Below are 27,228 nucleotides of genomic sequence, written 5' to 3'. Positions count from 1 at the left end.
GGCACGACGGGTACCACCTACACAGCCAAGCCCCCTCCTCCCCAAAACCCAGGCTAGGGGTGCAGCAGCACTGAGGGCCCTGGGACGAGGAGCCGACGCTGGGCTGGCGGCTCCCAGACCCCCGGACTCCTGCAACTTACCTCCTGCACAGGGGGCGCGAGGGGGTTCCTGAATTCCGACAAGGAGACGGGCAAGGAGAACTTAGCAAGGACCGAGGGCAGGTCGTGAGCCGGAAACTGACGGGAAAACTGTTCGGCCAGTGGGGAGTACCTGGGGAGAGGTGAGGCAACGTGTCCATTAGCTCAGCAGGCCTCTCCATCGCTTCTGGACAGCCGCACCCTCGCCGTGAGCCCAGGGTGGACAGCAGGTGCCCGGGTGGGAGCCATGAGGACAAACCCAGGTGCTTTCCCTCCAGGGGCAGCAGGAGCCATGGGCAGAGGCCAAAGCCCCTCCGAGCCCCCGCGTCAAGATCAAGGCTCCCGACCCCCACCAGGCACCCCATCCAGCACCCACCGGCCAGCAGGCGTGGGGGAGCACAGAACCTGCATGGGGGCTTTGAATGCCGGAAGAGCACAGGCCCGGGGCAGGCCACAGTCAGAACGTGGACACGCCCAAGCGAGGGCCCGGCTGAGCAGGGAGCCCGGTGCTGGGCTCCGGCAGCCGCAGGTACTCACAGACACACGCTGGCGTTGGGAGAAAGCATGTAGACGTTGTTCTCACACAGCGGGTAAATGACGATGGCCTTGCCCCAGTACACCAGGTGGGCGGCGAGCTGGAAAACCTGCCGACAGCGGGAGATGGGAGGTCAGTGCCCGACTCTCCGACGCCCACCTGGGCGTCTGGCACAGCACACACAACCACCCTCACTAGCGCGGGTCCCTGGTGTGGTCCGCGACGCTCACTTCCCACGGACGCTGTCCCGTAGGACCCTCCCCAGGCTGGCACTGAGGCTGGGACACTGCTCAGGGCCCCGGCACCTCACCTCGGCAAACAGGACTCCAGAGCCCACGCGACCGGAACCTCAGCTGTCACTGCTGCTCTTCTCTCTCACCCCCAGTCCCACCGACACCAGCTCCAAAACGAGGAAACGCCACTTTCCTCCATCTGCCCCCGCCCGCCCCTGCGGTGTCTGCCTCCCACCACTCCCCGCAGCCAGAGCACCGTTCCGGAGACCAGAGGTCTGAACCTGTGCCACAGGCTGGAGTCCAGCTCTCAGCAGGGCCACGCTCCCCGGAGACTCTGGGGGAGAAGCTGCCCTACCCCCTCTCACGCAGCCTTCCTTGGCATGTGACCACCTCCCTCCACTCCCTGCCTCCGTGGTCATACACCCTGGCCATCTCTCACAAGGGCCCTGCGGGGACAACCCAGGGTCACAGCCCACCTCAAAACCCTTCACCATCTGCAAAGTGCCCTGTGCAGGTGCAGCGGCAGGACGTGGGAATAGGATGTGAAGGTCTGTGGGGAGCCAATCACAAGGCATGGACAGTGCGATCCCGGTTCTGTGATCCAGAGATCACGTGTGAAGAAGGGACACATGCAGAAGGTCCGGAGGAGTCTCCAGCAGTGACCTCTGTGACACAGGACGGCAGGACTCTCCATGCCTCTAATCTGCACGATGTTCAAATCTTTTTTTTTTTTTTGAAAGATTTTATTTATTTATTTGACAAAGATCACAAGTAGGCAGAGAGGCAGGCAAAGAGAGGAGGAAGCAGGCTCCGTGCTGAGCAGAGAGCCCGATGTGGGGCTCGATCCCAGGACCCTGGGATCATGACCTGAGCCGAAAGCAGAGGCTTTAACCCACTGAGCCACCCAGGCACCCCTGATGTTTGAATCTTTCTAAGAACACATTCACCTTATCACGACAGATAAGGTTATCACAGACCTTATCACGACAGGTCTGTGCCAGACCCTGGTGAAGACAGGTGAAGGGACGCAAGACTGTGCCTATCGTGGGGAGCCCAGACTGACCACACTGCAGCCCTGAAACTAAGACAACTCTGTATGTTAATTACAGTTGAACAAAAGAAGTAGAACAGTGAAACAAGAAAAGCCCAAAATATTGACTTTGCCGATGATGGAACATGACTTACTTAAGACTTTATTTTTCCTTAGGTAATCCGTACACCTACTGCGGAGCTCAGACTCACGACCCCAAGATCAGGTCACGTGCTCCATCGACCGAGCTGGCCGGGCGCCCCGAGAGCTCAGGTCACGGTAAGTCATCTGAGGACAGGCACACTGAAGCTGACACTTTCTCCCTCGTGGGGCCGTCGTGCCTGGGGCTCCAACGGGTCTCGGGCGGCTCTGCCGACCTCGGGCCCCGGGGGTGACTGCAGAGGCCGGCCAGGCCGACCAGCAGCCAGCGGGAGGGCCTGCTTCGAACAGTGTTCGGTGCGGAGGGTGATGGCCGGGAAAGGGTCTCCCCACGGCGAGGCTGGGCAGGGAAGTGAAGGGGCATCACCACACTGAGTCTGTGTCCGAAGAGACCAGAAGCCGGAAAGCTCCGAAAGTGAAGCCCGGACGCGTCAGACACTAGCTCTCAGTGAGGACGGAGCCGCCCGCACATCAGGCCCGTTTCATGGGAGCTGCGAAGGACAGCGGGTCCCCCCAGTCCAGGAGTCCGGGTGGCGGTGCACGAGGGCAGAACCCGTAGCCAGTCTCACAGGGGACGGACAAAGCGCATGGGGAGCCCACAGGGAAGGACTCGCCCTGGACGGCAGGACCAGAAAATGCTGCTTCGGGAAACACGGGCCCCCACCCCGCTGCGCTAACGGCCAAAGGCCAAAGGTCTGCCTCCTGGGCGGTGTCAGGGGGCACCCAGGCAGGCCGGTCTCACCCCTGGGCTCCTCTTCCTCACACGGCCTCAGAGAGCCGCGCTCCCCGGCCAGGTCCTGCTGCCCCCTGGTGGCCACATGGTGCCCATGGGCCCAGACCCCGGTCCTGCCCTCAGCGGTCAGGTCACTGGGGAAGGCACAACCGCCCTGGGACCTTCAGCTTCCTCCTGGGCTTCTCCGCACTCCCGGCCCCCACCCAGGCTCCAGACGTCTGCTTGGGACTCCCTGCCCCCGCCCTCCCCAGCTCACGCGCTCCCGTGCGCTCTCCCTGGAAAACAAACGAGTCTCAGAACCGCGAAAAGAGAAAACCGCAGGCACGGGCACCGGCTCAGCAAGCGCAGGACCCCACACCCAACACAGGCCTCCCCGCACACACAAGGGGCTGGTCAAGGCCCCCAGGTTAGGTCCCGCTTCTGCACCCAGGTGGGCCCTCACCTCCCACACCGGCAAACTGCACACCTGCGGCCGGTTTCTCACTCAGCGACGCCCGGCCAGCCGCCAGCACCTGAGGGCCGCGTGCCGGCACAGAGCACAACGTCAGCCCCACAGCCAGTTCACAAAACCAGCCCTGAGCCAGGCCTGACTCCGATTCCAGCGCTTGGAATGACCCATTCCCCCACGGCAGGCCACGCGGGGCCCCTCACTAGACAGAGGTCCTGGGGAATGGCACACAGGCAGTCTGATGCCCTGACCTCCCACCTCCACCGAGGACCACCTGCTCTGAGGTGCCCCCCTCCCCCACCATTCTCCCCCATGGAGAGTGTGTCCCCAGGCCCGCAGGGAGTTACCTGCAGCAAGGCCAGGTCTGCGTCCTGGGCCAGCTGCTGCAGGTTCTTCACGGCGGACGTGGTCTTGATCACGCGCACCAGGGCCGGGGAGCAGTCGAGGGGGAGCTCGCCCAGCAGGGACTTCTCGTCACTGAGCAGCAGCAGAGCGTGGTACGGGCTGCAGAGCAGAGTCCGAGGTCAGCTGACCGGGCACGTACCCGGGCCCCACAGACGCCGGACCCGAGGTCAGCGGGGCACGCCAGCTACAGGCCCCCTGACCAGGCACGTACCCGGGCCCCACAGACACCGGACCCGAGAGAAGAGGCCACCGGAACGGTTAGACAGAAGGGCAGTGGTGTGTCCAGGGGCCTTTAAAACCCACAGGGATCACTACAACCCTCAGAAAAAACAACGGGAACGAAGCGGAGGGAGGCTCGGCGACCCAACTCCATCTCCCCTCCTGGGACTGCCCAGCAAACATGTGTTCTCTGAAAAAATACATGAATCTTTTCCAAGCAAAGAGTCCCAAATATGGAAAAGCAAAACCCCACAGCAGCTCTGAACAGAACCCCATAATGTACTCAGCAAGTGGGTCCCGGAGGAAGGACACACACTTAGAGCACAGGCCGGGCAAGACCGAGAGCGAATCTCCGAATCTTCTGTGATGCCCCCCGATTTCTTTGTTTAGTCATAAAAATATCTAAGGAAGCAAGAGACGTTAGTTGGGTGGGGGGCGGGGGTTGTGAAAACAGCTCAGCTCTTTCCTTGCAGAAAACACGGCTGGGCTGTGGCAGAAGGAGGACTCCCGAAGACAGCATCCCGGGAGCCTGAGGCAGCGGCTCGTCTCGGGGGAAGGGCCCGCAGGCAGAGGGCAGGGCCGGCACTCACCGGATGGCTTTGAGGCTCCGCTCGATGGCCTCGGGGGGGATGAGGCTGGAGGCCGCGTACTGGATCTTGTGGGGCAGGCAGAAGCTCACCTCCAGCCAGCTGTTGACATGCAGCCGCACCACGCCCGACGTACACAGGCTGCGGAGAGCGGCCCGTCAACGCCAGTGCCCCACGAACCCATATGCTCACTCGCCAGCCCACCAGCCCCGCCGGAGAGGGCCGCTTCCCAGCCCCCAGCTCCTGCAGCCCGAGCAAACCGCACACGAAGCCCCGGGCCAGAGAGCGCCTCCCAGCCCGCAGGGTGTTCACGAGAACACACACACAGACGTCTCTGGGGAGCCCCGGAATCTGCAGTCCAACCGCAGCACCAGGGCTCAGGGAAGCCTCTTCTTTGTCAGTCCCAGGCTCAGGGGCCACCTCAGCATAGGCCCCTGCACAGCCCAGGAAGGCCCCGTCACAGCTGGGCAGCCAGGAGGCAGAGCCAGTCTCTGGAAAGGGCAGGTGGGCAGCAGGGGAAAGGCGGGAGGGTGCCAAGCCCCAGTACGTCCTGCCGGGAAGGAGCGCAAGGCACCCAGCTCCCTACAGAGGCCGGTGGCGCGCCAGCTGTCCCTCAGCAAACCAGCCTCAGCTGCAAACCTCTCGCTCCCCACCTCCCTGCTGACGGCAATCTGGTTCTTTCGGGGCCAAACACCATTCGGGTCCCATAAAGCCCCCTGCCCCTGAAGCCTTGTTTCTCCCACATCCCACCTTGACCATCTGCAAATCCCGTCTGCTCTACCTACAGGGAGGTACAAGGTCCAGACCTTCTCAGTACCAGCCCCCCCGTCCACCTCCCTACTCAGACCCTCAAACTGCCCTCGGCAGTCCCAGCCAAGGCCCCAAATGCCGGGAGTCCCACATGATCTGCCCACTCTTTCCCCGAACTCGTCTCCCGCCCCAGGCCGTCTGGATGCACCGGAACCAGCCGCGTGTCTGGAGGCACCTACGTGTCTGCTAGAGGGTGCTGTTTCCCCGGCCGGAACCCGGTCACCAGCTCTGGTCTTAGTGCTAACTCCCCCGACAGTCGGTCAAGCATCCCGTACCGGGGGGCACTGAGGACCGTTTTGGGAACAGGAAGGCACACGCTGCCACTCTGGGGGGACACTCCCTCGGGAAGCCCCTACGCAAGGAACGGGTTCCTGGCAGCCCCCCAGTGGGCATGTGGCCCCATATGCCCTGCCCCCGAGAACCACACACATAGGAGTCATTTTCAGCAGGTGCTTCTGAAACTCTCCAGTGAGAAGCCAGCCTGACCGCACTCCAAGCCCGGTACGTGGCTCCTGAGCCAAGTGCCAACAGCACTTGGGATCCGACACGGAGGAGAAGGGGCTACGTGGGCAAAGTGCCCATCACTGGTCCTCACCAAAGCCCCGGCAGGTGGACGAGAGGGGGATGGGTGCCCACTGTCAGGTCTGGCCGGGCCCAGACCACTTCTTCCCATCACATTCCAACCCCACTCGGCAATTCCCAAGCAGCCGAGAGGCCAAGACGCCCACATCCGGCCAAGTGTGGGGCGGCCCGGGGCTCAGGAAGCCCCCGTCTCAGCCCTCGCTCACGGTCCACACCCGGGGCTGTTCCTACCATCGCAGCCCTGAAGCCTCAAGCGGCAGAACAACTACCACAGGCTTCTCCAGGGTCCACCCAAAGAGCCGGCAGAATCAGCCGTTTTCTCGTGAGGACAAACCGTGGGCGGAGCCAAACACACATCCGTGACCTCGACGACGACGACGACGACGACGACGACGACGACCCTCAGGATCCCTGCCGAACCATAATCTGCCCGCTGCCCGCGACTCCCAGACACCCTCCCCCGGCCCCGCCCGGAGGCAGAAGGGAACCCACGCCGCACTCCCCGGACGTCTGCACCACGCGCCGTCCCTGGAGGGAGGGTCAGAGCACCCACGGCCACGAGGGTGGGGGCCGCAGGGGGGGACTGAGGCCGGAAGGCAAAGCTTTGGTCACCGCGGACACCACAGTCCCTCAGGGTGACCGCCACGAGTGGCTCTGATGAGCGTCACACTCTCGGGAGAGACCTGGGTCCTTCACCAATGCCCAGATGAGCGGAGAGCCAACGAGTCCGTAGGAGATGGCGGCCCCCGGAGCCCCAGCAAGCTCTGGGCAAGGGCGTCTGCAGGAGGACAGCTGCCGCCGAACCTGAGAATCGGCGGCTCACGAGGTCCAAGGCCACGGCACGAGAGAGCCGCCTGGCGGATGAGGTTCTCGGCATCCACCGACGAAACAAAGAGAGAGAAAGCAGGGCCGCAGGGAGAGCGCGCCTGGGCTAATGTGGGCAGGTGCCTCCGTTCCGCCAGACACCGGGACAGAAGGGCCGGCGGACTGAAAAGACAGGCCTGCTTCAGAGCGGCCGTCCGTAGGCCACGGCTCAAAAGCGCGGCGGCCACAGCGGGGAACCGGAGTAGCCCCGACTCTCCTGCTGTTGCCACGCAGCTGCTCCGCTGCCCCAGGAGCTCGGCGACGCCACCGCACGCACGGCACGGGCACGGGGTCCTCTCCCTGAGCGGGGAGACGCGCGCATGGGGCTCCCTGATTCCCACGTGCAGTTTGCTCCACACCCGAAGGCACTGCTCCCCCCCACCCCCCCGTGCACCGGGACTCCATGTGCGGATCCGGCAGAATACGCCCACCCACACGGGCTCCTGGGAAGCCCTGGCGTGCCCCTGCCCCGAGAGGTGAGCTGGAGCCGCACTGAGGTCGGCCAAGAGCAGGGGAAACAGCTGTCTCTGTTGGGAAGTGCAGCCGTTTCCCTGACGGCAGGACAGAGGGCGCCCCTCCGAAAACCTGGGAGGCTGCGTCTCGTGTGTGTCTGACGCGCAGCTGCTGTCTGTTGCCCACGTTACTCCGCGCTCAGCCCCTGAGTGCCGTCGCCGCCTGTCACCGAACAACGTCCCTGCGGCGTTACGGGCTAGTTCCCCACGCCGCAGCAGGTGCAGAGCAGGGGTCTGGCGCCTACACGGCTCCGCTCGGTGCTTCTGTCTACAGGGCGGTCATGTTTGGTCTGGAGACACTGTACGAAGAGTGCTGCCCCCGCGGGAGGCTTATCCCGCCTGCCACGCGGCTCTGGGCCGCACAGGGTCGCCCAGCCCCAGCTGCCACCGGAGATAACGCTCGGGTCTCCAGGCGATGACTGCGCAGGAGGCGACACCTGGCCTTGAAGATGCGCCCTTATCTCTCCGGCCAGACGGCCGGTGGCCTGCGGCCCTTTCTCTGTTACCCTCTCCTCCCCTCGGAGAAACAGCTTCAGCTCCCAGCCCTTGAGCTAAGAGCCGAGACCTCCTTCTCTGGTCTCCTGGCCGCCCTTCTCCCTGCCACCCAGCGCCGCCGACACTCTGGCCCCACACACGGCCTTCCTACTGACGCGGCGGGGATGTCGTTCAAGAGGTGCGAGGGGGCTCCGGAGGGCCCACGTTGAAATGTCACACAAAGGTTTACAGAAGTGCGCGTTGTGGAAGGGACTGGCCTCCCAGGACATTGGCAGAGGTGTCCCCAGTGCATCTCAGCTCGGAGCAGGCGGCAGTGGGAGGCAGCGATGAACCAGCACGAGTTCCCAAGGCCACCTGCCCGGACCGGCCCTGGGCTGCCCCCGAGCTCCGAGCCTCCAGGCCCTACCACAGGCCCCGCGCCTCTGAAAACCAGTCCGCCCCCAGTCAAGCCCGAGGCCCGCGATACTGTGACGGCCGCGCTCGCATCCCCTCGACCACCAGTGGGCCACCAGCCGTGCGTCCCCACAGGCCAGCCTCAAGGTCTGTTACAGGAAGTGCAGGGACATCCCGACTTCACGGGAGACACAACCTGACGGTCACACAGATGCGTGGGGCAGTCACTGAGGCCACCGAGCCCCACGGGGGACACAGTGCCACAACAGTCAGGGCAGGCTCCCAAGGGAGTCATGCTGCCGGCCCCTCCACACAGACACTCGGGTCCCGGGCCACGAGGCCTCCAGGCCAGTCGGCCACGCCACAGCCGTGGGTTTTGTGAAGCAGCACATCCCGGGAGGCTGGGCGGGCTCAGGTGCCGACGTGTCCGCTGGGGTCGGGTCCGGGGTCAGGCTCCCTGCTTCTCCCTCTGCCTCGGCTGCTCCCCCTGCTTGTGCTGACAAATTAACAAATGACATTTTTTTTAAAAAGCTGACCCAGAACAGCTCCTTTGACGTCTCACCTGGATCTCCGACCCCCACACCTCGCAGCAGCCCCGGGCTCTCACCTCTGCTCGGACAAAACCCTCCCCGCCCTGCTGGAACGCTGCCCGGGGAGAAGACGGCTCTGCGCCACCAGGGCACTCCGTGAACGCACGTCGCCCTCTCTTAGCTCCAAGCTAAGCCCCCTGCAGCCGCGGGCCAGGCCGGACCTCAAGGCACAGGGAAGGCCCCAGGCCAGGGCTGCTCCTGGGCCGTCACAGAGCCACGGCCACCAGCAGGCTGGGACAGGGTGAGGGGGGACCCCGCTGTCCCCGGGCCTCCCGCCGGAGGGGCGCTGCTGCCGGCTTATGGAGCTGGGCCCCAGGCCCCAGGACCCACCACGGGGCAGGGTGGGGTCTAGGAACAGGAAAGGGCGGGCGGGGGCTTCACCCGGAGGAAACGGGATCCTGAACGCTCACACCAGGACGTCTGGGCTGCAAGAAGCAGCCGGGGGCGCAGCAGTGACCTAGGCGCTGTTTCCTCCCTGAAACACGGATCCCTGGCCGCCTTCAACCCCGTGCCTGCTGGGGGGCGGGGCTGCCTGAGTCCAGGCTGCAGGCAGGCCAAGCGCCCCGGGCCCCACAGCCTCCAAGCCGCAGCTCAAACCCAAGGAGTCGCGCTCCACTCCCTCCTTCGGCGCAGCAAGCCTGGCTCCGGTCTGGCGTTTACCTCCAGGGCAGGCTGAGCACCGCTTCTCGTCCCAGCTTCGCGGAGGGAGGCCGGGCACCGGACGGTGCCCAGAAAGCCAACCCAAGACCGGAGGGCACCAGACGTCAACGTGGCCATGAGCGATGCCGTGGGAGAAACGGGTGGGGGACCACGGGACGGCAGGGCCTGTGCCGACCCCCCGCCGCCGAGGTCAGGACGAAGGAACAGGGGCCACAGCTCCCGTCGCGGAGGACAGCTCTGCGTCTGGGGCAAAGGCACCTTTCCTCCTACAGAGCGGCGGACGGGGTGAGGAGGCCCTGGACAGGAGAGGGGGGCGCAGGGCGGCGGCCGGACACGGCTGTGGACACACGCTCACCGAGACCCTGGGCCAGCACAGCCAAAGAAGGGGTGTCTCCTGTGCTGCCAGCGGGGCGTGGGCCGTGGCGCAGGTCCTGCAGGCACGTGCACCGCGTCATAGGGCAGGCTCAGGAGCGCTCCCACAACCTCACGTGCGCGGCGGGTGCGGGCCTCACGGCCCCAGAGGCTCAGCGGCTGCGGCAACTGAGGGCCCAGGAGAGGGGCTGGCTGACCAGGCGGCAGCAACAGAAGTCCTTACGTACCAGTACAGCGGGGTCGAGGCCACACCGCTGAGCGGAGAGGGCAGGCACGGTGCGTGCGCACAGCGTGAAGGGGCAGAGGTGGCCAGTGCTCGCCTGCGTGGCCTCAAGCCCGCCTGGGCGGCTGGCACGTGACCCGGGGCTGAGACGCACCTGCCGCCGGGGCCGGATGGAGCCTGGTGCAGGTACAGCGGGAAGAAACGCAACACTCTGATTTTCAGATCTGAGGGACACATGACCTTTCAAACGCTTCCGTTAAAACGGAATGGAAAGAACGGAAATTTCCCAAATGCTCCTAACCATGATCCCTGGACATGGACTAGAGATGGGCTTTGTTTCCTCAACGCTTTTCTAGATTTCCTGGATTTCGATAACGAGCACGTACGGTGGGTGAGATCAGGGAAACGAATAACGCAGAAAAGGGTCTACAACAAGCCACCCTTCCTGGGCCCAGCCCACCTCCAGGGAGAGCATGCGGCCCACCGACGGGATGAAGGCCCGAGAAGGCCAGGGGCAGGCCCGGGGCGGTGTGCAAGGACGGGGCCCAGAATCGCCTGCACCGCTGTCTGGGCGGTGACCCCTCGGGAACCAAGAGTCCTGGGGCGGGCGGCAGGCACGGCGTGCAGGGACCATCCCCCGCGCCCCCGCCCGCGCCCCCCACCACCCAGCCGCTCTGAGACCCAGGGTCGGGGACCAGCGGACGCGCTGTCAACAGAAGCTCTTGGCTGCCAACACCAGCACTGCGGAAGGACCATGGGGCTCTGCTGTGTCCGCAGCACCCGCGCCTTCCCGCAGGCAGCACCCGCGCCTTCCCGCAGGCAGCACCCGCGCCTTCCCGCAGGCAGCACCCAGCCTTCCCGCAGGCAGCACCCGCGCCTTCCCGCAGGCAGCACCCGCGCCTTCCCGCAGGCAGCACCCAGCCTTCCCGCAGGCAGCACCCGCGCCTTCCCGCAGGCAGCACCCAGCCCCACGGGGTCCGGGGTGCCCTCGGAGCCTCAGCCTCCTCCTCAGCGAAGTGATGACGTGACACCCACCTCAGGAGGCAGACCCGGAACCTGGCACCCTGAGCGGTGACTTCGTCCCGCAGGGGGGCCGGGGGCCGGCACTCCCAGTCCACGCCCGCCCCTCACAGTGGCATAGCAGGAGACCAGGCAACAAGGGCCCCGGCAGGTGCCCCGGCCCACCCCCGCCTCACCTGTCATAAGCCTCCTTGAGGTCCCTGGCCAGCTTGCACTTGGGCAGGATGTGATGAAACGGGGACTGAGGACCGTCACTCGCTGCAAGGATCAGAGCACAGAGCGTTTAGAGCCGCCGCAGCCGGGAAACACGCGAAGGCTAGAGCGGAAAATACCCATAAGAACGAGGTTAACTGGGGCGCCTGGGTGGCTCGGTGGGTGCAAAGTCCGACTCGTGGTCTTGGCTCCGATCACAATCTCGGAGCCATGAGATCGAGCCACACACAGCGCGGGGGTGTCTGCTCAGGACTCTCGCTCTCCCTCACCCCACACTCACGTGCTCTCTCTCAGATAAATAAATCTTAAAGTTTAACTGAAAGTAAATTTGAACTCGGTTTTCTTCTTGATTTATTTTTGTAGTTTTATGTACTTATTTGGCAGAGTGACCGAGAGACAGAACACAAGCAGAGCGAGAGGGGAAGCAGGCTCCCCGCTGAGCAGGAGCCCGAGATCATGACCTGAGCCGAAGGTAGAGGCTTAACCCACTGAGCCACCCAGGCGCCCCAATTTCAAGTCATTTGAACCAAACATCAGGGAACACCACACTGTATCTTGTAAAATCTGTGCACCCATTTGAATGAAGACGAGACTTTGGCTGATTCGTTCAACAGCCTTCAGACGGGTCACGTGTCAGATGTCAGCACTGGGGCCCTGGCCCTGTGGCGAGTTCACCGGCGGCCCCAGAGCACAGACCCCGAGACGCCCTCCACTTGCTGAGCCGGTGCTTCCAGGCCTCATCCCACTCGCTCACACAGTGCAAATTATTTTCAGGATCCAAAGTCTTTCATTAGGGGCGCCTGGATGGCTCACTTGGTAAGCATCTGCCTTCCGCGGGGTCCTGGGATGGAGCCCCGCACTGGGCTCCCTGCTCAGCCGGAAGCCTGCCTCTGCCTCTGCTGCTCCCCCTGCTTGTGCTCGCTCTCTCTCAAATAAATGAAATCTTAAAAAAAAATTCTTCTGTGATAAAGTCACAGATTCTAAAGAGAATTTTTTTTAAGTTTTTTTTTTTTTTTTTATTTGACAGAGAGAGATCACAAGTAGGCAGAGAGGCAGGCAGAGAGAGAGAGGGAAGCAGGCTCCCTGCTGAGCAGAGAGCCCGATGTGGGGCTCGACCTCAGGACCCTGAGATCATGACCTGAGCCGAAGGCAGCGGCTTAACCCGCTGAGCCACCCAGGCGCCCTAAAGAGAATTTTTTTAGACAAAACTTGTGTTATTAATCAATACACAACTGACCAAAACACACTTGCAAACTCTGACAGTCAAGGGAAGAAGCAAGTTCTCACTGAACTGCACCCAAGTGGGCCAGCTCAAGTCCGCCGACCGACCGCTACTCTGACGTCCGGCCGCGGCCAGACTGGGCTCACCCTCGGACCTGCGTCCGGCCTCCTTCGGCTGCAGAGCCCCGAGCTGAGATGGGGGTGTGGGGGTGGCGGGGCGTCCGGCGCTTACAGGTGTTTAGGGACGCCCAGGTCCACGCAGCCAGTGACTGGTCAGCTGCTGACTCTGTCAGGTCCTCCCTCCGCTTGCGGGAAGCCGAGAACTGGAAAGCGCCCGCCTCACCAGCCCCGCGTTCTCACTGGCCCCTGAGCAAGTCCCCGGCGTGTGCACCGGCCGCCAGGCGCTGCGGGGTGCGGCTCAGGCCGGGAAATCCACTTCCGGGGTCAGTTCGGGGCTGCTGTGCAGCCGTGTCCCGTGGGGCGTCCTCCCGAGCGTCCAGGGATGACCTGCAGACGGTCCCAGGAGCCCCCGGGGCCCGCGTGCGGACCCCCCGCGGCACTCACCGTCGGCCACGGCGGACACCTCGTCCTGCAGCGCCAGGATCAGCTTGGCCTCCCGCGTGAGGTACCGGCAGCGGCGCTCCTCGTGCTGCAGCACCGTGGCGATGCGCCGGGACAGCGTGTGCAGGCAGCTGATGACCGACGGGTCCGCGTTGGCCTGCGGGGGAGGGCGGGCGCTCGGAGGCCGCACGCGCACTCAGGGGCATACGGGCGCAGCGGCCGCAGGGCGTGAAGGAACCGCGCGACTCCTTGGCCACAAGGCCCTCTCCGGGGACCACGGCTGTCGCCCGGGCCTGTGTCCCCTCTGGGGTCTGTCACAGCAACACCGCCGTGAGCGGCGTCCTGGCTGGGGAACGGCTGCCCGCGGGGCAGCATGGAGACGGCTCCGTGGGGCCCCCAGCACATGCTGCCAGCAGAGGCGCAGCAGGGCACCACAGCGGGGCCATGCAGGAGGGACCAGGGCAGCCGCCGGGGGCCGGGGCAGCAGAAGGCACAGATCCCACCACCGCCCGCCGTGGGACCCCAGGCCCCCGCCAGAGACGCTCAACAGCGGCACCGCCCCCAGCAGTTAGCCCGACAGAGCCCCTGCAGGGCACAAACCCTAGAGTGCTTGGGGTCACCCATGTGCAGCGACCACTGGTGGGCAGGACCAGCCTCCTGAGAACTCAACCACACGGACCCACTACAACAGGGACGCGGAGCTCGGGACACAGAGGCTCCAGGCCCACCGTCTGCTGGACGCACTGTCCTCAGGGGAGGAGGCTCTTCCCAGCAAAACCATGGCTGACCCTCTCCCCACAGGCTCCCCTGGCACCCGGCGCCAGCTCCAGAACCTATCAGACGGGCAGTGAGGCCAGGCGGCCACACCCGCCCAGGCCAGGGTGGGGCAGGCAGCTGGACGGTCTCTGCAGAGGCCCCATGGAGCAGATAGCCGGCCAGCCGTGACTCAGTGGTTCTGGAGGCCGGAGCGCTGCTGAGTCATCCCGGGGGCGGAGGTGCAGAAGGGAGAGGGACGCTGGTGCGGCTGATTAAACCCAGGGGTGCCTCCCTCCTGTCTATCTGGCAGGCAGGGCCCCCCCAGCGAGGTGTCCACCGCCAGCCCTTTGGACCAAACCCTGCACCAGACGAGGTAAACACCTTCACCCCCTGGACTTGGAGAGATTTTCTGAACTCCCAGCAGATGGCACGCTCAGACAGAACCCGCACCCGTGCAGCGGACAGGACGAAACACTGCCCTCACGCCGAGCCCAGCGCCCGGCAGCAGCCCTGCCCCTCCACGTCAAGCATGGCCCCCAGCAATGCCCCCGAGACGCTGGAACTACAGGGCCTCGGTCTGAAAGCACGTGCCGTGGCTTTACGACAAAACACACTTGCAGAGGCGTCTGTGCAGACGGTCCCAGCAGCAAACAGGGGAGGGACGATCTCATGCACCTGACTATTCGCCTCCTGAGCCACCAAGTCACACGGGAGAGCCTGACCCTACGCTCCAGGTCCCACCGGCGGGCCACCACGGTGTTTTAAGTCAGATGCCCGAGCCCACGAGGTCCACATTCCCAGGCAGGCAGCGGGGAGCTCACCTAGGCGAGGCCCGGTGCCTGCCCTGATGGGGTGCCCTGGGGTGCCCTGCTTGGCTTCACAGGCCAGACACCACAGACACAGGTGCCTGCACAGCCCAAGGCTCGCTCTGGCCACAGGGACAGAGGGACCACCGAGGCCGTGCCGGCCCTGGGGGGAAACCAGAAACTCCGCACTTGCCCCACAGGGGATGTGAAACAGCAGGAAATTTAGGTATCGCCTGTGAGACTTTCTCGCTCCCAGAAAGTGCCCGAAACAACGAGGCCTTCAGAGCAGACGTCCTATTTGCAGGCAACACACACAGCAAGCACGATGAGACGGACCCCAGCACGGATCACCAACGGGCCAGAGGGGGAGGAGGGTCCTCGACCGGCAGAACCCACAGACACAGCCCACACACTCGTGAGGGCGAGGTTTTCATCCTAGCCGACACACCAGCGGCCGAAACCAAATCACTGCGAACTTTATCAGGGTGAAAAGGTACCACGGACTCACACCGGTGTTCACAGCTCATGGAGAAGCCACCCGCAGGACGGAGAACGCAACGGACATGAGCCGCAGGGCTTGCCCGAAACACCTAAGCAACAGGGCAGTGGAGAAGCCAGGGCGGGCCGGTGACGGCCGGGGGACATCAGAGACGGGCATACGAGGGTTGTCAGACTATTGTCACTAGGGGGCAGTTTGTTTAACACTCTTCAGAGTAGCGGGGCGTCTGGGTGGCTCAGTGGGTTAAAGCCGCTGCCTTCGGCTCAGGTCATGATCTCAGGGTCCTGGGATCGAGCCCCGCATCGGGCTCTCTGCTCAGCGGGGAACCTGCTTCCTCCTCTCTCTGCCTGCCTCTCTGCCTACTTGTGATCTCTGTCTGTCAAATAAATAAATAAAATCTTTTTTTTTTAAAGATTTTGTTTTTTTATTTGACAGAGCGAGATCACAAATAGAGAGGCAGGCAGAGAGAGAGGGAATCAGGCTTCCTGCTGAGCAGAGAGCCTGACGTGGGACTCGATCTCAGGACCCTGAGATCATGACCTGAGCCGAAGGCAGACGCTTCACCCACTGAGCCGCCCAGGCGCCCAAAATAAATAAAATCTTAAAAAAAAAACTCTTCAAAGTGGAAAAGTGTATACGTATGTTTTTGTGACTATTAAAAAGGAGAAAATAAGTTTCTACCTTAAAAACACCACTGCTTTACATCACTTAAAATTCCTCCCGCTCTTCAAGGTCACGGCCTCCGCTGTGTGAGGTCCTGTACTGCCTTGCGTCCGGGCGCAGCGATCCACCCGTCCTCCTGCAGGCTCCCGCCGGGCCCGCACGCCTCACCCCTGCCAGCCGCGGGCCGCAACAGGGTGCTAACTCCCGTTCGCCTCATCGGCCCGACGACTGGATGCCCGCACCGTTTCCGGCCTCGCCGTTGTCCTAAGTCTGCTCGCAGCTCCAGAATCTGCGTGTTTTCCGGATGCAGTGTCCGGGGGTGGCACCCAGTCTGCTCCCCCACACTGTCCCCCGGAGACCAGGGCCTGCCTGCAGGGCGGCCCGTGGCTGCTTCTCACTGCCCACCCGCAGGGACTGTCGGGGCCCACAGGCCGACAGCAGGCACCATGATTTGGGGGTTTTGTTTCTTCCCTACTGGAGTTCTCTGGGTGGACGCGTGCAGGACGTGATCCTGTCAGTCACACCTAACATTACCGACACTGTACAAGGGCCAAAGCGGCAAAGTAAAGGTCTCCACGTGGAGTGGCAGGCCCGGGACAGCCCTGCTAACCCACCGCTCTGTCTCAACACAGCAGGACAGGCCACTTTTGAAGACCGAGCCCCACTCCGAGGGGCTCTGCCCTGGCGTCCCTGTGGTTTCGAGTCGCTCACAGCGAAGGTGGTTTTCTCTCCAGAGAAAAGCATCTCGAGACGTGGAACGATTCCCCATTTTACAGGTGTCCCCTCCGCTGCGTGTCATTCTGGCCACCCTGAGGGCTGGCAGAACGCACGCTGCTCCGTTCCCCAAGACCCGTCACGTGGTGTGGGACGCTCCTGTGAAGCCAGCGCGCGGGTCCCGCGTGCCCGCCAGAGAGAACACGGGCTGCTCTCGTACGAACCGGCAGGGGGTAGCTCAGAGGGATCCCGTCACAGAACGGCCACCAGACAGACTTCTGGGCAACTCCCAGTCCGTTCAGAACTCAGCGAAGCTTCCCCGGGGCACTTTTCATGTTCACGTGGGTCCCTCAGATCCCGACAGCTTCTCTGAAGAGAAACTTCCTCTAACCCGACCTCGCAGTCTGGGAAGTGCCCCGAGAAACTCCGAGGCTTACGGATTACACACGACACGGAGAACCACGAGTGCCGGTGCGGGGGAGGCAGACGGAGGGCCACCGTCCCGCCCGTCCTCAACACGCCACCGCGATGCCACTCCGGGGTGCGTGTGCCCAAGGGAGAGAAAACCGGGCGTCCACGCCAACACCCGGACAGAAATGTCCGTCACAGCACTGGCGCAGTGACGCTCACACGTCGTTCCCAACGGCGGCGGCAGAGACAGCGCATCTGCGCATCGGCAGAGGAGCGCCACGCACACGGAACACGCTGCCGCCACGAGAAGGAAGGGCACATTACCACATGCACGAGCTACGCGGACGCAGACACACGCCGAGGGCCACACGGTGCAGGATCCGGTCTCTACACAAATGCAAACAGGAAAGCCCGCAGACAGAAGGCACCCGGTGGTTTCCAGGGGCCGGGAGGGGAGGGAAAATGAGGAGTAAGGGGCCGGGGCCTCCTGTTGGGGCAAAGAACCTGTCCTGGATGCCCCCATACCGCACACTGTAAAATGGTCAAGACGGTAAACGTTATGTGCATTTTACTGAGAAAACACAGGAAGGGTGAACTCCCGCAGGACCCCAGGAGGGGCCCGGCAGCAGCTGGGCCAGCCCCGCAGTCCGAGCTCCGAGCCAATGACGCCAGCACGGAGATGAACGAACGGCTGCTCCGGTCCCCGGCCCCGGCCCTGCTCCCCGCCCTCGAGCTGCCAGTGCTCACCCTCAGTGCAAACACCACGTTAAAAAGAATCATCGTGGGGGCTTCCCTCTTCGGAGACGGGTCTGTTTTTGAAACCTGGAAAAGAAATACAATCTGATGAGTGAGGGCCACCACGTCCCAAGAAGCCCTGTGCAGAGCTATTCTCCAGGCATAGGAAAAGGCTCCAGAGCGTAGCCGACCCAGAAAAAAACAGCCCTAGGGTCTCAGACGTGGCCACCGCCTCCGCATGGGCAAGCACGGGCAGCATGGGCCAACGGAAACGCGGCTGAGACAACGGCGGCCCCAAGGGACGAGATTACTGCAGGCAATGGAAGGGAGCTTGAGGGGGAGAGGCCGGAGCACATGGGATACTCTCTGCCCAGACCCTCCCTCCCCCACTGATGTCTCCACTGTCCCCTGTCTCTGCCAGGCTGGGCAACCACGCGACAATGGAGAGACAGGAGAACGTCAGAGCCAGCCGGGACCGCGCTGCCTGGCATCCGGCCATGGTAGGTCAAGCATGTTGCCAGCGGGGGGCACAGGAGTGTGTCTGGGGGTGGGGCGGGTGCTGGCCACATCTCCCGGGGCCAACCCACCAGGACCGTCACCACCCTGGTCTGATGTCCCATCTCCCCTCTGCCACCCGCGGGTCCGCAGCGGGGACTGAGGCCTGTCTACAGGGACCTGGTAGAGAGGAAGGTGTCACCAGTGGGACCCGGTGCACCCAGCCAGGGACTGCCGTCCGGGAACATCCAACCCCCTCAGAAGCTCCTTCCACAGGCAAACTCACGGAAAGACTTGCGGACGCAGCTTCGGGACCCTAGAAATGAGCTCAATCTACCCCCACCTTATCAAAGCCTGACTCTGCCTGCGTGCAAGCACCCGCCTCGCAGGTTCCGGTGTTGGATTCCCGTGGTAACAGTGCCCGCGGTCTTGCTAAAACCCCTCAGGACCGCACGTTTCACCCATCCCAGAAGTCTAGCGCAACCGTGAGAACTGAATTAATCATCCTGTTTGCTACGATGTCATTTAACAAACGAGAAAAAACTTGCGCCACTTCAGAGACGGACGTCCTAGGTATAAAGGGGAAGGTGGCAGCCAGGAGAACCCAGGACGCGAAGAGCAAAAACCACGGCCTACGGGGATCCACAGCACGGAACACGCACACACGCACGGGGTCAGGGGCACGGCGTGATACGATGGCTGCCTTCACCAGCGTGAGCCACAGCTCCCTGAGGGCCCCGGAGCCAGGACGGGCCGTGCCCGCCCAGGGAGAACCCACCGCCCAGGGAGAACCCACCGCCCAGGGGGGCCGTACCTGCCCCAGCGCGTGCTGCAGCAGAGTCGGGTGCCCAACAAACCGCACGTTATCAATCTTCAGCTCAAACTTCTGGCCACACATTTCAGACTTGGTTGCCAAAATCGTTGCCAGAATGACATCCGAAAACCTTAAAATAACACAAGGGCAGAGTGGAAATCAGGACCCAACGTGCCACGGCACCAGGCCCCCCTGCCCTCCGAGGGGAAGGGTCTCGGGACACGGCACTCCGTGCGGGCAGCGCTCTACCCCCACTGCCCACCGGAAGCTGCCGTCAGTCGCCCTTCGGAAGCGGCCCCGCGACCGGGGACACAAACCCCAGGATTACGAGGTAAAAGGCACGAGAAGCAGAGACGAAGGCACATGCTGTCATTTCGTGGCATGCTCCACGGAACTGGGGAGAGAGGGCGCACTGCAGCTTGCTTCTCGAGGGAGGCCAGCAGCTGCGGCAGGCACTTCCCCGGGAGCCGCTCGCCCCGGGGCACAGGCGCGCGGGGACAGCTGACCTGACTGGCCCAGGCTGGCCGGGCTGCACCCTGCACCCCCGTGTGTAAAGGACATCACTCGCTGACCTTCCTCACGGCAAGGCTGCCCGGGCGTCCCTACACTGAGCACTCAACCTCCCAGCTCTCACTAGGGGAGGAACCTTGAAGAAGCACAAGTCTGCGGAGCCGGTGACAGGACGCGAAGGTGGGGACGCGCCGGCCTGCAGCTGTGGGAAGGAGGAAGGCTGTGGTGGGACGGGACGTCTGGCTGCGGCCTCGGTACCACTGTCGAGCTCACCCCCGTCGAGACGCACCCCTACACCTGTCTCCCCACGGGCAACCCTGTTCCTTCCTGCCCAGGGGACCCAGATACGCGAGCGTCACCATGGGGAGGAGAGGCCGGGGGTGCAGCGCAGACCCTCATCTCAGAGCCCAGGCTGCAGGGCCTCCACTCCAGCAACACAGAGGCCTGTGTCTGGTCAGGAGCCAGAAGGGACACGAGTCCTATGCTCATTCCTCCACCTGGGAAGGCACATCTAACATCAGGCCAGAAGGGCCCACTGTGTGGGGACGGGCGGTTCCCGTCCCTCCACAGCCATGCTCTGCCCCTGGGCAAGGAGGCCCCGGTAGTCCTGAGGAGGCCGATGAGGACAGACAGGCAGGGTGCGTCCCAGGCCTTCACGGAGGAGCCACAGGGAATCAGGGCCCCTCCAGAGCTTCTCCTCTCAAGGAGCTCGCTCTGCAGGGAGGGCGGCCACGGACCCCCACCACCCCGGAGGGAAGGTCCACCGCAGACTGCGGCTTCCGGCCAACCGAGGCAGCAAAGGACCCTGACGTTACGTGGGCCAGAAGGGGCCGCTGCTCTGGGTTCCTCGCCCTCGGCAGGGCTCAGCGTCTCACGCCAGAGACGTGCCCTGGAACCCGCCCGGAACGAGAGCTGAGGTCAACCAGCACACGGACAAAGGCAAGACAGGCAGCGATGGGCTCTCTCCAAGCCTCTCCCCTAGGCAGCAGGCGAGCTAGCACGGCCACAGGGGGCTGGTCATGCCGGCCTCCAGCCTATCCCCAGGGCCAGCGTGGTCCTCTAGGAGCCTCTGATCACTCTGTGGTCCCCAAAACAAACCAGATGCAAGGGTTTGGGTCAAAACGGGCTGCCCTGGCTCCTGTACAGTCAGGAATGCAGTTGGGCCTTCCGAGACCAGTGCTGTCAGACATTCTGGGGAACTCGGGACGCACGGCTGCAGCCCTTGGCTGCCCAGTGTGGGTCACTCCTTCCCAGGAACACCATTCTCTGCAGTGGATAAGCCAGAGATGGAAGCTTGCAGGGTCTCAGGAGGCACGATGTGCTTTCTTCAAACACTAAATGGCCCACCCTGCCCCGCACCTCCCACGGGAGGGACACAGTGACGCTGAGGGAGGGCTCCCGCTGATAAAGCCCTACTAAGCACTTCTGCCAACATTCCACCCCTATCTCGACAAACACTGCCCTGCACTCTGCCACCCAGCGATACGAGGGACACAGAGATGACGGACAGAAAAACAACTTCCTACCATCCCAGAGGTTCACCTTCTCTTGTGATATCCAAAAATCTCCACTAGCAACCTCTGCTCCGTCGCGGAGAGCCACAGAGGGGCCCCAGCCCTGGCCTTTAGCCACCGGTCCCGGAACCCGAACCTGGCTGTGAAATGCGCCCTGAGAGTCAGAGGCAGACAGAGGTGGCCCTGTTCACGCTTATAAATATCTAGGTCCAAGAGGTACCCTTCCAAGAGTCAAATAAAAAACACTCCCTCCGCGCCTGGGTGGCTCAGTGGATTAAAGCCTCTGCCTTCAGCTCAGGTCATGATCCCAGGGTCCTGGGATCGAGCCCCGCATCGGGCTCTCTGCTTGGCAGGGAGCCTGCTTCCTCCTCTCTCTCTCTGCCTGCCTCTCTGCCTACTTGTGATCTCTATCTGTCAAATAAATCTTAAAAAAAACAAACAAAAAAAAACACTCCCTCCTCTGGGTCCAGAAAGGACCCAACAGAGGGGGCCAACTTGAGAGCCATGTGCTGCCGAAGTTAAAAGCCACACGCCCCTAAGTGGTTCTCTGGGGTGGCCTGGGTGGCGTGTGGCTGCTCTGCCCGTATAAGCCAGTCTGACCCACACAGAAATCCACTCACGGTCCCTAATATTACACACTTACGATAAAAGAAAAAAAATTAATACCTGAGCGGCCAACACTTCACGTACTGTGTCTGCTGACCTAACGCACAGCGCCACAGAGTCCCATCATGAGACTTGGGGGAAGGGGACGTAACTGATATGAACAGCAAAGTCAAACAAAACGCGTGAGAATATCTGTTTCCAAAAAATCCTTTTCCCGCAAAGCTGTGAAGATGAAAGCCCTGGTAAGTGTGTTGCAACACAGTAAAACCGCCGTTACAAAACTAATGTCCCTGGAAGAACGTCAAGATCTAAAGAAGAAATAAAAGCACTTGAGACGAACCAGCCCCGCCGGAAACAGGCAAGCCCTCCCATTCCTGCTGGGACACTCAGGAACGGGCTTTTCCTACAGCCTGGCCAGAAAACAGAGGAAGAGGCAGCAATGGAAGGGAGCCCACTCTGCTGCCCTGTTTCTCCGGGAGGGGCTCACGGGGGCTGCAGGTGCCTCCGGCATCAGGGGCACCGAGGGTCCCGCGCTCTCCGCGCCCTGCCGGAGAAGGGCCACACGAGCTCCACAGGAACATTTCTGCCTCCAAAGGCAAAGGCCCCACACAGCAGCCTCCAAGTCCAAGCGTCTCATTAACACCTGGCTCTTGGGAGAGGAAATGCAAGCCAGAGGGCTCTTGGGTGGCTCAGTGGGTTAAAGCCTCTGCCTTCGGCTCAGGTCATGATCTCAGGGTCCTGGGATCGAGCCCCGCATCGGGCTCTCTGCTCGGCGGGAAGCCTGCTTCCTCCCTCTCTCTGCCTGCGTCTCTCCCTACTTGTGATCTCTGTCTGTCAAATAAATAAATAAAATCTTAAAAAAAAAAAAAAAAGAAAGAAAGAAAAGATAGAAATGCAAGCCAGAGGCAATGACCAAGGGTCTCTCTAGGGGGGTGCTGACTTGGGAGACAGGGAGCCCTGTTCTTGCCTCCCTACCACCTTCCTGAGGCCACTGGTGCCAGCCTGTAGGAGGGGAGGTCTGAATGCACGCCTGGTCCCAAAGTCTCCCTGGCAGCAGCCAGCCTTGCCCTGGCCTCCCAGGGAGTGGGGGTAGCTGAGTAACTCCGGGTGGAGAAAGGGCAGGGCCGCGGGGAGCCTGGGCACTCGTGGGGACCGGGCAGTGAGGTCCGAGCCAGAGCCTGTGTGCCTCGTTAGTCATTCTTCAACACTGAGGGCAATCAGGATTTAAGCACAATTACGAGAAGAGAAGGCAGCAGGAATCAAGACAGAAAGGTGGTGAAGCATCGGTCTTACCCTGCAACCAGTCGCTCATCGGTTGGAGGACATGGCTCGCTGGAATGGGAACAGGACCATCAAGACCAAACAAACACACTGATTTTAAAATTCATGAACCATCAGTCACGCGGCTGTTTTCTTAAAAGTGTTAAAAGTCTAGCAGAAGTGCCGCCACGAGATTCCCTGCCGAGGGCAAGGCTACGCGACTTACCGGACAGGAAAGAAGACGGACGCTCGCCCAGCCGAAGACTTACCACCGTCTTCTCACGAGAGTCCGACTCCCACACGGAAGCAGAGCTGGGCACAGTGGACGGCCAGTGCTCAGGCGCGAGAGCAAGGCCGGAAGCCCGGGTCAGAGCCCCGCGCCACGCGTTTCAGCGCACGCCCAGGAGCAAGCACTTTCCTCTTTCTGACAACCGTCTCAGTCGGACCCCCGGAGACCCCCGTACGGAAAAGCCCGAGAGAACCGGTGAACGCCACGAACCGCGACACGGCGCTGCCTGCCCATCCACACTCGCTGAGCCCCTGCTCAGCACAGGCCCGTCGGCAGCGAGGAGGCTGCGGCCAATCTGGACGTGGCCTGTGACACCCGTGCACCACACGACCTCGGTCTTCTAGAGACTACGCCACTCCGCAGAGGACTGTGTTCTAGGACGTGCTGCTTTCCCAGTGTCCATGGGACAGAGAGTAGGCCAGGCCCCAGAGCGGAGGCAGCCCCGGAGGGATGAGAGCCTACCACGACCCCGTGCCGGGACCGCCGGGCTGCCCCGCTGGGCCTGCGGCTCTGCACAGCTCTCGCCAAGAAACACACGCCACAGACCCACGTGAGAGACACACACAGCCAAGAGCCCCATCTCCAACAGCTCCCAAACGTCAGCTCACGCGTGTCCACAGTACGAAGGGGCAAGATATTGTGCGGCCCTTCCCAAGATCACCCAGAAAGTCAGAGTCCCTAGGAGCACCAGCGCAGCGCCTACAACTTCTGCCTTCCACAACCAAACAGGCCCGGCGAAATCCCTCACTGCCCAAAGGGAAGCGTGTGTGGGGCTTCCAAGAGCCAGCGGGGCTCTTTCCCATGCCTGGCTGTGGCGGGGACACGTCAAACGCCCCCGGCACGTGTCATGAACTTGCGTCTGCCCTCTAAGGGAGCCAGGGCCGCCAGCAAGCACTCTCACCAAGACACACGTGTTCCCATGATCCCCAGACCTGGGAGGGGGAGGCAGAGGGGCCTTGCCACCCTCAGGCATCTCAAGACAGCGAAACGGAGGTTCATGGTAGAAGGAACATGCCCAAGACCATATGCTGTAGGTTCAAAATGAGAGTCCCACCCAGAACCCGGGCCTGTACATGTCCCAGCACACGGCGGGCAGGCAGGCCCCAGTGTGCAGACTTACTGGCTGGGCCAGAAAAGGGGCGGGGATCCCCAAGCCCAGGAACAACACTGCTTACCCACATTCTCTGCACCAACCTCAGCCCTAGGAAATAAGGGAACCTTCCTTCCTTTCAAGATTATTTATTTACTTAACAGGGGGCAGGGAACACAAGCAGGGAGAGCGGGAGAGGGAGAAGCAGACTCCCCGCTGAGCAGGGAGCTCAATGTAGAGCTTGATCCCAGGACCCCAGCCCGAGCCGAAGGCAGAGGCTTCACCGACTGACCCCCAAGCGCCCCAAGGGCTACCTTTCTAACCACGTGCACACGCACGCTAGCAGAAGCGAAGCTGTCAAGAGAGGCCTGGCGGCGAGGACGGGCTGTGTGCCTGTTGGCACTCTGGCACACCTGGCCGAGGTTCCGGGCTAGCTGAGGGCGTGAATGTGCCCAAAAGCTGGACCCACAGCTTACAGAAAGGTGGCCAGGCCTTAGGAGGGCAGTAGGGCCCGATTCCAGCGCCCCACAACACTAACCGAGAATTTAAAGGTGTGGACAGAAACCGCTGAGGTCGTCTGGATTCTATCTAAAGTAAAACGATGTCTGAGTGTTTTGAAATGAAGTCGACTCTCCTTCAAGCTACCGGCTTCTCTGTGAGAGTGCCCAGAACAGTCCACGATGGGCGGGACGGCGCCAACGACAGCCTTTGTGACGGACGCCAGGCCTTCTCCAGGACCTCTCCTGACGGTCTGTACCCCTGCTGGTGGGTAGATGCGTGAGCATGACCTCCTCAGGGGCACCTGGGGGGCTCAGTCAGGGAAGCGTCTGCCTTTGGCTCAGGTCATGATCTCAGGGTCCTGGGACCAAGCCCTGAGTCAGGCTCCCGGCTCCGCGGGGAGCTTGCTTCTCCCTCCCCCACTCCCCCTGCTCATGCTCTGTGTCCCGCTCACTCTCTCTGAAACAAATAAAATCTTTAAAAATAAAAGGAAGGAAAGAAAGGAGCACGAGCCCCCTGGTGCCCAGCACTCATCCAACAGGAGCGCTACAACTTGACATCTGAACTTCCAGCCCGGGATGTAACACAGAACCTCCCGCAGCGGTGGAGACACACAGGTCTGAGACACTTGGGACAGCAGCCAGTCGTCACCTGCGCCCCGCCCCCGAGCACCTGAAGTGCGGCTGGTGCCAGGAGGAACGGACTTCACCTAATTTCATTTCTGTTTCCACGGTGACTTGAACAGCGGGCAGCGCAGCCCCGCGCCCTCCCTTCTCCCGGGCAGCGCACCTCCGTCCCCACACTCAGAAGCTGCACGAGTGGCCCGTTAACGTGGCTTCCATCTGGCAAAACAAGCAGGAACAGAAGAAAAGGCCCTTGGAGAAGCCATCGAGGAGAACCCTGAACTACTCCAGGAAGGCGTCTGAGCCATCACACGGCTGCCCCCTGCACCAGAGGCTCGGCAGGCCGACGTGACAAAGTAAAGCTGGGCGCTCAGAGGCGCTAACCTGTATCTCTGACAATGGGGTGGCTGGGAGCGGCATACACAGGGGCTGTACTGTGCTCCACTCCCAAAGAAGGGAATTCTTCAATTCAGCGAAAGAGATAGTATGGAGAACCAGCTCTTTCAGCGAACAGCATGACCTGTGATACCCAGAGAGACCCGGGATGTCTCGCTCCCTTCCCAAGGTTCCCCCTCTTCTTTATGCTAAATACTGAAATAATTCCCTAAAAACCTCCTCTTAGTCTGCTCGATAAGCCTGTGAGTCACCTGCAGGAGTCAGGTGCTGCTGGCCTCCCAGGAACCCCAGAGCACTTTCTGCACCTTCCGCAGCCTGGGCCGCCCATCTGCGCAGCTAGAGCACGCGGGCAGGTGGCCAGCCCTGCTCTAAGGCCATCTGCGCCCCACGTGGAGGACGAGGTGCAGCCGCCCCGTGGGCAGGGGCAAAACTCTTCTAAGAGCCTGTTCCAAGTGGCCGACTCAGGACAAGGGACCACAGCGTCTCCATCGAGCGGAACCAGCCACGCACGTGCGACAGCTCCCCACACGCCCTCCCCGCCCCGCTGGTCTCTCCTTCAAAGCTGGCTGCCCTCAGAGACGGTCATTGGTCGCGCCCGAGGCCCCACGACCCTCACGAGGAAGGGTAAAGGTGGACTGCGGAACTGCATGACACCACGGCAGGTCCGGAGCCTGCTCGAGAGGACGCAGGGAGACCGCACGGGCTCACCCCACGGCAGAGACCCGGCGGGGGCCTCAGCTCTCCCGCCACGGGACAGCGCAGGCTGAGTCCTTCACCTTACTCAGGTCCCAGCTGCGTTGACAGGCGCCCAGGGCAGCCGGTTTACCATCCGCCCTCCGTCAGCTGGGCCTGTGTTGCGGTTCCCTGGGCTTTAAAACAAACACACAGTAGGCCTAGTCACGCCTGGCGGCTGCCACCCCAACAACTCATCCTGAAAAAGCGGCGGGAGCACACACAGGAAGGAACCAGACCTGCCTCTCACCGGTGCCCTAAGAGAACAAGGGTCACGAGGCCCGGCTCTCCGCCCCCATCCCCGCCGCACAGGCCTGTGGCACCCGGGCACCTCCCCGTGAGCTCTGGGCACTCGCCTAGGAGTCGGGTTTGCTTCCTCCCTGCTCCTCTCCCAGAAGACGGACGTGCTCTCCAGCCTTGCCAACCAGCCGGCTCCCCGGCTGGAACATGGGGCCACGCTGGGTGCAGGTCAGACCCAAGCAACCAATCCCCAGCTCTGCACAACCTCAAACACCCACCAAACAGGGAAAAGGGCACCAGGCTTCTGCAGGCAGAAAACACTGGGTCAGCGGGAGCGGGGGCCCTCCCGGGCCTGGGGCAGGACTCGCCCCATCACGCCTGCGGCCCAGCGCTCACCTGGAATCGCCGTCCTGGTCGTCAGCCTGGTCTCCGGTGCTGTTGACGGCGTATCTGCTGCGAGGCCTACCTGAGCGAGGGCACAAAGGGGAGAGCGGCTGAGAACACGGCCCCTCACCGACCCCGGGATAGGGGGTGCGTGAGAAGAGACGGGGCTTCTACAGCGCGGCAGACGCACA

General features: G+C 62.6%; 1 protein-coding gene across 4 annotated transcripts in view; it reads right to left on the bottom strand.

Annotated features, from left to right (window-relative positions):
* Window positions 1-27,228, bottom strand: part of NPRL3 (NPR3 like, GATOR1 complex subunit) — a 36,720-nt gene that overhangs the window by 4,208 nt on the left and 5,284 nt on the right. For 3 of the 4 annotated variants that reach the window (XR_006816738.1, XM_045994048.1, XM_045994046.1), the window contains exons 2-10: window positions 27,050-27,119; window positions 18,896-19,025; window positions 17,599-17,673; window positions 13,006-13,159; window positions 11,184-11,265; window positions 4,490-4,627; window positions 3,623-3,779; window positions 675-781; window positions 141-270 (exon numbers count right to left, since the gene is read on the bottom strand). Coding sequence is in view for 3 of the 4 variants with exons in the window: in XM_045994046.1 (XP_045850002.1) it covers window positions 141-270; window positions 675-781; window positions 3,623-3,779; window positions 4,490-4,627; window positions 11,184-11,265; window positions 13,006-13,159; window positions 17,599-17,673; window positions 18,896-19,025; window positions 27,050-27,119 (1,043 nt within the window). In the remaining variant the exon portion in view is untranslated. Of the gene's footprint in view, window positions 1-140; window positions 271-674; window positions 782-3,622; window positions 3,780-4,489; window positions 4,628-11,183; window positions 11,266-13,005; window positions 13,160-17,598; window positions 17,674-18,895; window positions 19,026-26,457; window positions 27,021-27,049; window positions 27,120-27,228 lie in introns of those variants that run through there. The other variant, XM_045994047.1, reaches the window with a different exon arrangement.

Source organism: Meles meles, chromosome 21, assembly GCF_922984935.1.
Source record: "Meles meles chromosome 21, mMelMel3.1 paternal haplotype, whole genome shotgun sequence".
Lineage (NCBI taxonomy): Eukaryota > Metazoa > Chordata > Mammalia > Carnivora > Mustelidae > Meles > Meles meles.
This window is presented reverse-complemented; position numbering and strand designations above follow the sequence as displayed.